At 40.4% G+C, this 12992-nt stretch overlaps 1 protein-coding gene across 1 annotated transcript; it reads right to left on the bottom strand.

The window, feature by feature from the left end:
• Positions 1 to 391: 391 nt before the first annotated feature.
• Positions 392 to 6036, bottom strand: LOC124413079 (homeobox protein bagpipe-like). The gene is made up of 3 exons (XM_046893429.1): positions 5456 to 6036; positions 891 to 1107; positions 392 to 783 (listed from the first exon to the last, which is right to left on the bottom strand). Exons 1-3 carry the CDS (start codon positions 5949 to 5951, stop codon positions 450 to 452), a joined length of 1047 nt encoding a protein of 348 aa, XP_046749385.1. The 5' UTR covers positions 5952 to 6036; the 3' UTR covers positions 392 to 449.
• Between the last annotated feature and the right edge of the window lie 6956 nt (positions 6037 to 12992).

Here is a 12992-nt window from a genome sequence, read left to right as displayed (position 1 = left end):
AATTTGCTACACATTTACTGTAAAAAAAGAGTTTTTTTCAATTTACGAAATCAGGTTGCAAATTTACGAACTCGGTGCAACGGTTAAATTTACAATGAAAATTTTTGATTTTACTAAAATTTACAGGAGAAACATTAAAAAGTCATTTAAATTTACTGAATTGTATGTATATTAAATTTATTGTGTTTGTAAATTGAATGAACGGTAAATTTATGGTGAATTTACCGTCCCGTATCACCTGAAAAAATTAATAAAATTATACTTTCTTTTTTCGCACGATTTTCTGCGGATACAATATATATTCGCAACCCAGTTAAAATTCCGTAATGTTTCAACAGATTGTTCCGTAGCTTGGGAAATTACAAAGTGTATCTATGCCTCCTCAAAAAATAGTAAACCAATTAATTGTACATCCAATCTTCACAATAGTCCTATGATAAAACGGTGTATTACTTTTCGTCGTCATTTTTCGAAAGCTGCATTTCCCGTTGCCTCTGATTCATATCCTGTATCGAGGTCTGGGCTTGTATTTGAGCGGAATGAAGCGGTGGGCACAACAAGGGGTGATATGGAAGGCAGTAGTAGGGAAACCCGGAGAGCGCCTTGTTCACCGGATGTATCTGGGCGCCGGGAAGCTGTCCGGGAATTTGGCCGGGACCGGGAAGCGGGACCCCTCGAAGATGCTCGTCCGGGTGAACAAGAACGCGAACCGCGACTCGCCGTGCGGATCCCGAATTGACAAGGGCGCCGAGTTCCTGCTGCTGACGTCTTTTGGTCTTGTACCTTGAAGAATCAGGGAGAAGGAAACGTTGAGTTAGAAATATGTAGTTCTTGGAGAGCTGCGACAGTAGGTATTGGATAAGGGTAGTACTGGGTGAATGGATAGATACCTTCGGTTTTGAAACCATATTTTGACTTGGGTTTCGGTGAGCTTGAGGCCTCGAGCCAGATCGGCTCTTTCTGGTCCTGACAAGTATTTTTGTGCCGCGAATCGCCGTTCCAATTCGTATACCTGTGCGTGAGAGAAGGCAGCTCTGCTCCTCTTCTTTCTGCCTTGAAGTGTTTGCCCGTGAGACTGAGAGTCGTAAATATCTTCCTCGATGTCATCTGCGAGCATAAATGTTAAACGGTGGTTTAAGCTTCGATGCATGGCACGTTGCCTTCTTCTACTTCTTTACAGGCATTGTATGTACGTGTTATATTCTTCATCTTTATTTATTACCAGATTATTTTCAAAACTCGGGACAAGGGAAATAATTGAGTAGAGATTCGTGGAATGAGAGAACAAATCAAGACTGACGTTCTGTGTACACTATTGCAGTTTTTCATTTGCATATATGCATATACGTTATTTTTACATGGCGCACATGTGTGTAAGGCGCACAACACCTGGTTTTTCGAATATCGATTTATCATTATGAAACAAAATAATAACGATTATCATGTCTGATCTAGAACTAACTCTGCAGACGTTTAATTTCATTTTCTGGTTCTCGAAAATCAAGAGGAAGGACGGTGTTGTGTACCATAAATACATGCAAGCGATGTATAAATATGTGACCGAGCTTGAAGATCATTGCTGCCTGTAAAAGACCCTCGATCCGGTACCTTTTTAATCAACTCTTGGAATTACATACATAAAGCAGCGGTGAAATAGAGGTGCTACGAGCGAATTATGGTCCAGCTTTGATAGCGAACCGTGTTTTGAGAGATGGGACCATCGCCGCTTTTATCGATGAGAATTCGACGAAATGTGCCACTTTTATCATGAATGGTTAGATCAGGCTCGTTTGTATACATTTCGTACTTTGGCTCTGCGAGTCGCGATCGAGTGAGCCGTTTGCAAGGCTTGGAAAAGTAACCGAGGGACGAAGACACAGGCATACGGAGCGACGAACCGGGCTCGGGGTGAAGGAACGGAGGGACGAAGGGACTTGTTGGCTTTTGATGTCTCGTTCAAACATTAACACATGTCGCCGCTACTCTGATGTGTTTACTCGGCAGGCTTTATTATTGGATGATCCTAAACGATACTTGACTCGGCCAGCGGCGCAGCGAAATATTTGACGTCCCGATCGTCTTGTGTGCATTGATCCAGTGATTAGTTCCAAATCTGTGAACCATTCGTCCCTCTGAAGTTGGGTATCCTTGCACTCCCGCAAACAACGTTCCTCGCTGTGGTTAAAAATAATACCACCATTTCTCGATGAGTTTGTATACAAAACAAATCGGATGTATCCCACCTACGGATTGCCTGAATCTTTGGTTTTACTTCAATTTTTATACACCATTACACATTAAAGTTTCATTCCGTTTTCAAACGCCGTTTCATTCAAAGAAATGTGTATTTATCATCGAATTGAGGTATTTGAAGGGAATTTTTTTCCACGCTTCAGTCGGAACTTTTTAGCCTTTGCCTTTTATAGATAGACACAGTCGGCGTGAAGGCAGTTCTCGTGAGTAATCAGATCAACCGCTTTTTGGATACTTTGAATTTGTTCGAAAAACGTACATCAATGAAATGAATATAGAGCCGTCTGATATTTCAAACATACGGTATCGGAGCATCAAGAGACAGAAAGATGAAATTTATAAGTTTCATAAGTTTATTAGAATAGATTTAAATGACCAGAGTAAACGTTTTTTTCTCTAAATCTAAAAGTTCCATATACTCCTCTGATGAATGTAAGTTTTTTTTTCAAAGAACTAGTGATCGAAAACTTCATCGTTCGGACAGCAATCAATTTTATTCCTTACTATCACTGTTTTGTCTTGGAATGAGTATATAATGTATGTGAATACCGTCTTAGAAGTTCGATATTCGTAATTCTCGAACTTCTATAAAGAATCTGTCAGATAAAATTATATCATTAAGGCACCTGCAGGATTCGAAAATATGGTAACTCATAAAAGTAAACGTGAGCAAGATTGAGTGAGTTATGAGGTATATTTTCGAGGCAATTACAATTTGAACAAAGTTCTCACTTTGTCATTTCGATTACCATCATTGTGCCATCGTGAAATAGCGAAGAACCACGTCGAGATAGGTTGCGGGTCGCTCGGTGCCATTAGCGTATTAAGTAACTCTAAACTAGCAAAAGTCCTGGGAAGCGAAAAGAGGGTAATTTCGTAAGTGCAGAGGTTTGAATCGGCGGCACCAGGTACCGGCAGGTGCCACCCTGCCACCCGCAACGTATCACTGCCGTAAAAGGTGAGAACGCATTAGTTAATTGTAGGGTTCTGCACTTTTGTACATTTACCTAACAGGAAATTGTCCGCCAATGGGACACAATTTTCTCCTAACTGCTTTCCCCGTTTCCAACCCCGCGACATCCATTCACTGATCTCATTCCCTTCGTGAGAACGCAACGGTTACGATATCGAGGACTCTAAACATTTTTCTCGTTCTCCTAATTGGTCTATAATGGTCTTCGATGTGAATTAACATCACTGTTAAGGTTACGTTTGTTCTAACTCAATCAGAGGTTTACGATTCATTGATGAAAAATTAATAACGAGTTTCAAAAATTATGGCAGATTGTCCGATTTCGAGACGTGTACTCACCACGTGTCTATACAAAGAGTAATGCCTACTTCTATATCTATACATATCATCAAGCCCACTAGAGGATGTTTGGCAAGCGACGGGGCTTCGACGCATTAAGCGCGAGATGACATCAACTTGACGTCGAAAGTGATCAAATATAGATTCCGTTCGAATGTCCCTGCCATACAGCCACCGCTCTCCTTCGTTCTATGCTGCAGCCTGGCCTCCGCCACTAAATGTTAACAGTGTTTGCACATGGATATAGTTTACCGCGAGTAAACATGCCTTTGTGATTACAGAACACGATCGAATCACTTCTTCTCTCGTTGATGCGGAGGTTTTTTAATAACAGATTTCGAAAATGCGCGATAGAATTCCAGTGACGTTGAATTCCACGATTCGCAGTCACGGTTTCTTCACACGTGTCTATCCGGCACTAGGAAATTATCAACATTCAACTCGAGTGTTTCGGCATTAGCGATCTTGACGCGTGGTGATAAATTAAATTCTTCAATCAGTTTTTAGATACCTACTCCTGCAGGAGTGCAAGACCACTAGAGATACTCTCAGCTTGTTGTGCGTCCAAAGCCAAGTCCGGACTTCCGTTATTCGGTGCTTTAAAATTCCCGATTCACTAGCAAAAATTTACAGCGATTATCTGGATAATTTTACTCGCCTCATCTCGAGTGCGTTTATACTCGGCGTTACGTGTGCGCGTCAACGCGATAAAAGCTATTAACCTGTGATTGATTCTGCACTCTAGGAGAATGCTGCTCTGTTTGCACTTTGTGGCGGTATGCGGGGAAGCATGTAACCCTATATCCAAAGGATTCTGCCCTTCTCCTCATCCCTGTCTCCGACGTCCTTCGGGCGTACAAGTGCTTTGGGTCTGTGCCGCCCGCGCCTCTAAGGCCCCAACCTTCGTTTCCAACAAGAAGTGTAGTGGCCACTTATGACGTCTGCTAGCTCAAGTGCCACTCATGCTACTAAAATTACATTCAATTACCTTATCGCTCGCCGAGTTGACTTAAAAAAAGAAATTCAGAATGGATGTAAATTAACCGAATCAAAATTAAACAATGATCACTGCGTTATCAACATTTTACGATGCACAGTGGAATTCTAATCCCATTTTCTAATCATCCCTAGTATTTTAATGCAAATACTATTTTTCCTGTAAAGTCAATTATTTTGGACTAATTCTTGCCGCGCCTTTCACGTCGCCGAGTATATTCAGCTCCATTTTACGATGATACTACTCAAATCAGTAGTTTTTTCACCCCTCAAATTTGATCTACTCGATGCATGCCTTAGTAGACGTAGCGTTTATTTTTGTTGTTCTCTTTCGAATACCACTTGAAACGAAACTTTTTTCTTCTGTTCAGCACAACTTGGCGACAAAAAGCCGTCGAGACATGCGAGGGAAAGTCTGAAAAAGGCTGAATGAGCCACCGCATTGAAAGCATATACGCGTGTCCATAATTTTTTCACGCAGAAGAATATTCGAATTGTGATCTTTAGATTTGAACATCGTTCAACTTTGTGCAATAAAAATTAATCAATCATTGCCAAAAAAAAATCCGAACGGATCTTGACTGTTTTGCGGTCACAAAACTATGCGTGAACGAAATGTCAGTTCATGTAATGGTATAAAAAATGGTTTAGATCGAAGAAATTGTAATTTACTAACTTATCACCCGAAGTTTTTTTTACAAATAATACTGATGCACTTTTGCAAAGACCATGTGACTCTAAAAATTAATCGTGCTAGAATCGATGAACGTGAACTCTGATAGAAAAGTTTTTTGTGGTCAATTAGGGAATTCTTTATCAGCTGACGTTAGATTGACACGTAATTGTGGTCCACGCAAATGCATGAAATGAGCAATTAGCTAATCCTCCACTTACCGAAGAGCTTGCTCTTGCTCATATCTAGAGCCTCGTCTTGTTGTCGCTGTGCGGAGTCTCTGGCCTCTGTGGCACTCTGTTGATAAGCTGCGATCGTCCCGAGGGTTTCCAAGTGCTTGAAGCTCCCCTGTCCAAGGTGCTGAAGATTCCCGAAACCGGTAAGGTTAGCCTGGGCCAAATTTCGCCTGAGGATATCGAGCTCGCGAGCCATGCTCAACTCCGGTGATGGAAATCTTGGAAACCGGGTTCCCTGGAGATGAGCCTCGGCTTCCGTCAAAGGGTGGCTGCTCGTGGTACGCGCGTATTCAACGAGGAGTTTATCCTGAAGAGGATGTGTCAGTTTTTCAACCTCTTCAGAAACGTCTTGACGTCTCTCCGTTTCCTGGGACGGTATTTCGCGGCTTAAAATATCCGCGATGCTGAAAGGAGTCGGTTGGGAGCCTTGCGAACCTTTCGGCGAGTTTGAAGCTTCGATCTTTTTCGGATCGTCCATCATGTCGTGACCCCGTTTTCGCAATAACTCCCTTCTTCAAAATTTTTGCGACGTTTTTATTTTTGATGATTTTTGTACTTGAAATTTCGATCGGAACAATACGTTTTCGCGCGTTTCCAGTTTATACCGATTGGTCAAGGAAGCGTTTTATAAGTATCAATACTTTTGAGTAAAACCATCGTTCGAAAAGTTTAGTGGACAGAAATCGCGATAGGATTTTTTTTAAAAACTAAGTCTTTTACCCGCTTTATATTCCTTCGGCGATTCACGTTCTTGGAGTATAACTTGACTCCGACACACTTCGGTTTATTGCTCGATGAAATATGCTCGAGAGACTAGTTCAAGCTCAACTAACTCAAAAATAATCACTATCTAACTACTCTCGAGTCCTTCCAGTAGTTCGGTACATTGGAATAATTCGAACTGTCCGAACGTTCCCACAATCGTAACTGTCGATCACTAACAACCACGCAAGACGACCTGAGAAAACACCCTTCTAACCGAGGGTGCTTCGAGCAAGTGTGCTTGACGCACGGCGAACTTATTTTTCAAATTAAGATCGCCACTAGAGCTGATCTCCCTCCTTCGACACCGTCAGTGCGTCTCAGTCCCTCTCTCTACGGACCCCATGGTCCCTCCTCTCTCGCACGCGTCTCGACACATGCACACGGCTCTACTGATGCTTCTGTGTTCGTTCCACTCATTGAGAAATCCAGTCGTGCGCGCAGCAGCTCCCGTCTCTCTTCATCGGGGAAAGAGTGCGGGCGTCTCTTTCGCTCTCACGACTGACGCCGCGTCTCTTCCTGCTTCACTCGTTACGAGTAGGTGGAGCTTTCGGCCTTTCATTCTTGTTCAACCTTACCGCGTTATCAGATTAGACCCGTTTCACTCCCGCGTAAGCCTCGCCCAGTAACCAATCCCCGGACGGGACGGGGAGCGAGCTTTCGACCAGCCAATTGGACGCCCTCAGCCAGCGAGCTCGTCCGGAAGCTTCGACGAAAGTGCGTCGGAACGGAGGGGGACGCTTTCGGAGGGCTTTTAAACTGAGTATTCCCTGAGTATTAATATGATTCACAGCGGATATCGTGAGGGACGCTTTTGACAGACTTTTTTTCACCTATAGTGTACACCTATATATATGTACATTGTCGCGTACTTTATTCCATGACATTCCAGTAAGTTTTACGAATGATAATTAAAACTTTTCACGGTGCAATCAAACCGATGACCCAGAAATACTTAATTGGACTTAACAAACCTCTGAGACGGTTGGCGTCAGAAGTCAGATTGGGGAAGCTATGATGTGTCATTCTGTCATCTGGGAGACCACTCAAATATTGAGTGAGAGTATATTGTTCATACGATATTGATTTTATATTAGCAACAGAGCAGATTATTAAACTACCAATGAAAATTCTAATAGACGTAATAAAACAATTCAATCAAATATATGCTAACTTTAATTTTTCTGGAACAAGTTTTCCACGAATTGAAATTGATTTGTTGAAGCTATCGTTCAGTAGCGCGTTTCCGGTTGGATTTAGGCAGAATGAAAGTGTAATTTATTATAACACCTTGAATCAACCTACTGGGTTAAATTTTTTGTTTTCCGACCTTTTAGCTGTTTTAGGAGATTCCTCTATCAGGTGAACCCCGTGAACATAAATGATTTTATCACACATAGATAATTTTTTCGTAAAATTCACGGTGGGAAATTTGCTCAATTTTTGGGGAATTTACAGTAAAAATAAATTGCTAACCAGAGTAATTTTCCCCGCATCAAAGGATTCAACATTCACTTGAAAGTGGTGACTTTGTTAAACAACTAACGATCAGAGAATCGGCAGAATCGAAGAAGCGGGTGATCTGATCTTTTTCACTTCGAATACATCTAAATAAAAAAAGTGACGCCTCATACAAATATTCTCACTTTCATATGATTCTACTCAAAAGAAACTAGGTGATCCTTGCTTTCAGATTTTCAAATATTTTCCTTAATTCACTCTGATCTATCTGCGTTCAAACAAACTTCGGACAGCTTTAGCAGTTGTTGAAAAATAATATCTCTCGAGGTATTTAATCGATTGAAGGCCAATTGGCGAGTAATAGTGAGTTCCATTAATATTGAAACCTGGCCAAGCTTGAAAATTGCACTGAACCTCTTGACGGATTGCCGGAATATTTTTGATACAGATTGATCCATTCATACTTCGAACACGTGAAAAATCCATTGTACGTTGTTTTCAATTGAACTGTGCCAAAAAATTTTTATGATAGAATGGTCTGTGTCTGAAGCAAGTAAATTTGCAACTTGAAAAGAAGAAAATTTCTACCAGTGTTACAGACAATGACAGTCAATACCGCTTTTTGAGAACCGTTCATCATTCACAAATCTGGTGAATCTAGACTCCTTCAACAATTTATTAGTTTGCTCCGAAACAGCTTTTCAAGCAAAGACGCGTTTAATTTGACGAGTAGGTATTCAACTAATAGCGTATCGTGATCAGTTCGGTTATTTAAAGAATGATTTCCGCGAGGCAAGAGTCATCTTCACATCAGTAACAAGTTACACTGTACCGGATGCAGGCGTTTCCCTAGCTGGAGGCGGTGTTGCCTGCCCATTGCATATATAGGGTATGTTTTACATGACAATCGACGCTAAAGACTTGCACCATTGTCTGCCACGTGGCAACTCCTACGGCTCCACGCTCGCCTATAGTCTGTTTAATTAAGTGTGAACCGCAGAAGTGTAGCTCACGCTTCACTTGACTCGATGATGACCCGAAGTCGGCCACGGAATGGACCAGCGCTCCGATTAACGTCCCATGGGTTTTCATAAAATTCTTTCAATTTCGAATCAAACTATACACCATGTTTTTTTTTTTTTCATTTAATTAATTTTGTAGCCTTCGTCAGAATCATGATTATAGAAAAAGAAAAATGAATTTCTATTTCTTGTTGAACTGAATGTTTTTAAATAATTTTATAAGGCTGTTGAGAATTCTTGATGCATATTTATAAATCGATTTACATTTATTGGCAAGCAGTATGAGATATAGGCTAACAAAAATATTTTTCAATGTCTGACGCGTTAAGATGCAATGTATTTTCAACCGATAATATAAGCTTCTCGTACCATTCACGAATTTCACGCACCATTGAGCGTATATCTTGAACGAAATTTCATTTGACTTTTCACACACATATTTTCAAGCACACATATTTAATTTTACTCTAGCTTGTGCATATTGTACTCAAGCTCATAAAAACTTATACGAATTTCAATCCGAATCAGGAAATTTGCGCGAACATTATGCAGGGTTTCGTGCAAATTTTCACCTGAAAAGCACTCGAAATTTTTTTAACAGCGTATACAATCTCCTACATCCTTAATCGCGATAAAATCGCACGTCCGAATTTCATGCTTTTTCATAGTTTCATGGTGGGTAGCAAATTTCGCTCTTTCAAAAATGAACTGATCATAATTGTTCAATACGAAATCTAAAATTTAAATTTTATCTGCAGATTTTATAATTTGAGACTAGATCATTTGAAAATCTAGCTGTCAACCGTATCCAGTAACTACTTTGAAAACTCGAGGCTCGTTTGTTTCCACTTGGAATATAAATAAAAGTGATTCGTTCAATTGATGAACCTTATAAAACCAGCGAGCAATGAAAATCGTATCTAGATTCCCCAAATTTCACTGTGAAATTAATTTCTTCCATATCAGTTTAAAGTATCCGCTGTTTCGTCGGTGGTGACACGAAGAGTCGTTTCTTTACTTCGACTGGATCTAATCAATAACAAATGACAGGGGTCTCCCCTAAGCCAGTCTTCTCTGACCCTCTTGCTCAATTGGTTGCGATTCTTAAAGACCTTAAAGACCTTAATTGGCGCGGAAAATTATACCTTATAGACCGTTCCATACCGTCCCGCCGTCCCCCATCGTCGATCTCATCCCTCCCTCTTTCCGGCGAATCATTGGGTTTCTTTTCTTCCTTTCGTTACTTCCTTTCTGCCGCTAAATTTTTCCGTCTGTATTTCTTACCAACGCCAATCAATCGGTGGCTGAAGGATGCAGTAAAGCAGGTCATCATTTTGTCCTTACAACAACAGGCACTTTATTCAAAGCGAATTGAAAGGAGGAAAGCGCGATTAATAAATTTAAGTTGGCTTTCATGCGCACATTGGAAGTCACATTTCAATTGCAAATTAGCTTACCTAATTGTCCTTTCCGCAGTTTTTCAGATCGGTGGAATACCTACTAAAACTTTGTGAAATGATTGTACGAGCATACCACTTGAACAATTCAGTGCAATGATTGTTCGAACATATATACCAAAATGTTTCATTGTTAGAACAGTGTTCCCGACTTCGTTGAAGTGAAATTATGATTGTCGTAAAATGCGGATGCGTAAAGTGTGGATTCTAAACACATTTCAATTAGTGACTAACAATTGTATCTGAGGAAATTCAATCCTATTTTGTTATGCTTCCGAAATTTGTAACATTAATTACTAACTACCGCCACTCGACAGTTTGTCAATTGATCGGACCGACGTTGGATGAAAGGATAAGTATTCTTCTCAAAGTATTATGGCATTCACGTGACAGTCTCGGCTCGTTGAGCTGGAGGAACGGACTCCGATCACGACCCCCCAGGTTCCCTGTCGCGCGCACTCATTCAGGGTGCCGTTGTACGAGGTGGGAAGGAAGCTTCAATCGCGATCTCAGAAATTCTACACCGACGCATATTTAACGAGAAAGTAACAAACCGGTAACCAACCAACGAGGGCGTCTTGGTAAAATTATAAAAACACCGGGACCGGATGACTGCGGATTGTTTGTTAGTCTTGGGTTTTAGAGTCCCGCGTGTCTGTCAGTCCGGAGATGTAATATTAGTGCTTAGTATACACTACTGTGCCTTCACCGCCCGGTATATTCACTCTAAACTCTAGCCTGACTTCGGATATACCCTGCGCATATAAAGTCCAGGGTATACTAACATTGGGGTTAACTAGACAAGAGTGTAACTACATGCTTTTCTAGATCGGATTAGCTCTTATTTCGCGGTTTTCAGTGATGATCCTTCTATCCAAACTTTTTCGCACGTCCACATTCTGCAACATCACAATTTACCGTGTAGACAAAAATGAGATTCAAAATCGATCGATTACCTAATAAACTCGAGCAAATTTAATGTTCAGCATTTCTCAAGCAGGCATTTGAATTGGCTCCAGTTATTGAGTTATTAATTTGCTCATCTGATTGATTCATGACACCCAAATGTCCAAATTATCTCCAAAATATGCCTGCAGTCATAAGCCTGGCTTCTTCATTGATCCAGCAGTGAAAGAGTATTTGGACAGTCTTATACTGCGCAAATCAGAGAAAATACTTTTCACATGTCAAAGGGGCGACGCGAATCATCGCAGCGGAAGTCTGACCAATCTTCAGACCCTTCAGACTGACGTGCTTGATGATCGAAAGGAAACTGAATGATTTACTGTCGCGGATTTCTCTATGGCTGCTGCAGTAGATCATTACCGACTGATGGTGAGTGCTTTCAGTTTGCTTTCAGCCGATACATCAGCTTGCAAAGCTCATGCAACGGTCGGTAACGTGAACAGCTTTCGTGATATTAATATTTCAACTCAGTCTACCTTACCGTAGGCTCATATAAGGCTTTTCCACATAATTACCGAGTTTGTGTATCTATTTGGAGATTTCGGAGTGTACGACCCCCTTGTATTATTAATAAACTTGTTGTTGAAAATTAATTTCTTTTCTCCTTCCAGCGTTTTTTCTGTATTGATTCTGATTTCTAATTGACCTGTTACAATTTTTTTTTCTCTTCAAAATCGTGAACAATTTTTCTGCTCGAGTGTAAAACTTGAAACTGATTATTATTACTTTTGAAAATTTGATTATTCTGTAACCGTGTGATCAAATAATCACGGTCTCATGAGTTTGATGAAAGAATACAAACGCGAGCTAGGGAAAATTTTGACTGCTCTAATGGAGCACGGAAATCTGATGCATTATGCGCGGAGGTAGTCACCCTTCTGGCTTTAGGTATAGTTAAATAAGATCGAATTTCAACGTTGAACGGTACCTATCGTGATTGATTACATGAATATATGGCGATGTAATGGAGTTCTGTTTAACAAATAAGGGTGAATCTGAACATGTTGGCTGAATAACGAATGATCCATTGTCCTGCGATTAAAGTATTAATCTTATGTTTCCTAGAGGATAAAACGTATATTTATGAATTATGAATATACTTCTGACATTGAAGAAAATTTGAGGGGAAATATTTTTTTGTAAACAGTTTATTAAAAAAAAAAAAAAATCCATCTCTTTGTTTCTTACTTGGCTAAAATAACTATTAAGTACATTTGGTATCAATCATGGTCAACGCGTGCTGCAGGTGCTTTTCCCACTTTGGAATAAAACATAGTTAAGCCGTTTTAGAAACATCGACACCGGAATCGAGGTGGGCTGCTATTTAGCGCCAACTTGAGAATATTATCTTGTTCCATGGAACAGATATACCTGGCGGGTAAAATTAAGCCTGACAGTTTTATCGGTACGTTCCCAGGACCCTTAATGGCATCAGTAGCACCATGCTAAGACACGAGGCGATATAATAGTAGGTATAGGGAGTAAAGGCACCACCTATATGTACGCTATAGTTGGGCCACTTGACTGCCAGATGACCCATCGTGCTTTGGCTGATAACCTAAAAGCGCCCCTGGGATCGCTCAAGCTGTCAGAACTCACCTATTTATAAACTTTATATTTTGTTTCGTTTTTATTTGCCAAATTCGCAACGGGATTAAACCAACCTTCGAACAATGAAATCGAGAGTTATGAAGGACAATGCGAAGATACTTAGTTCAGATAGCTTCGCATTTGGCATTGGTTTTTTGTTTTCTAAATTTATTGGTAAAATTTATTCTCACTCAATATTAATATTCACTGATTCTGATGAACTTGGAAAGTTTTTGAAAAATTTTAATCGATATTAAATCGGTT

Source organism: Diprion similis, chromosome 2 (genome assembly GCF_021155765.1).
Source record: "Diprion similis isolate iyDipSimi1 chromosome 2, iyDipSimi1.1, whole genome shotgun sequence".
NCBI classification, from domain to species: Eukaryota; Metazoa; Arthropoda; class Insecta; order Hymenoptera; family Diprionidae; genus Diprion; species Diprion similis.
The sequence above is the reverse complement of the archived record's forward strand: the minus strand, read 5'-3'. Positions and strand labels throughout refer to the sequence as shown.

Excerpts from the sequence above, each read along its gene's own strand:
- LOC124413079 (XM_046893429.1), bottom strand. The coding sequence starts at position 5,951 with ATGATGGACGATCCGAAAAAGATCGAAGCTTCAAACTCGCCGAAAGGT. Across the intron at positions 1,108-5,455 it reads GAGCAAGAGCAAGCTCTTCG|ATGACATCGAGGAAGATATT; the intron begins GTAAGTGGAGGA and ends TTATGCTCGCAG. Across the intron at positions 784-890 it reads ATATGGTTTCAAAACCGAAG|GTACAAGACCAAAAGACGTC; the intron begins GTATCTATCCAT and ends TGATTCTTCAAG.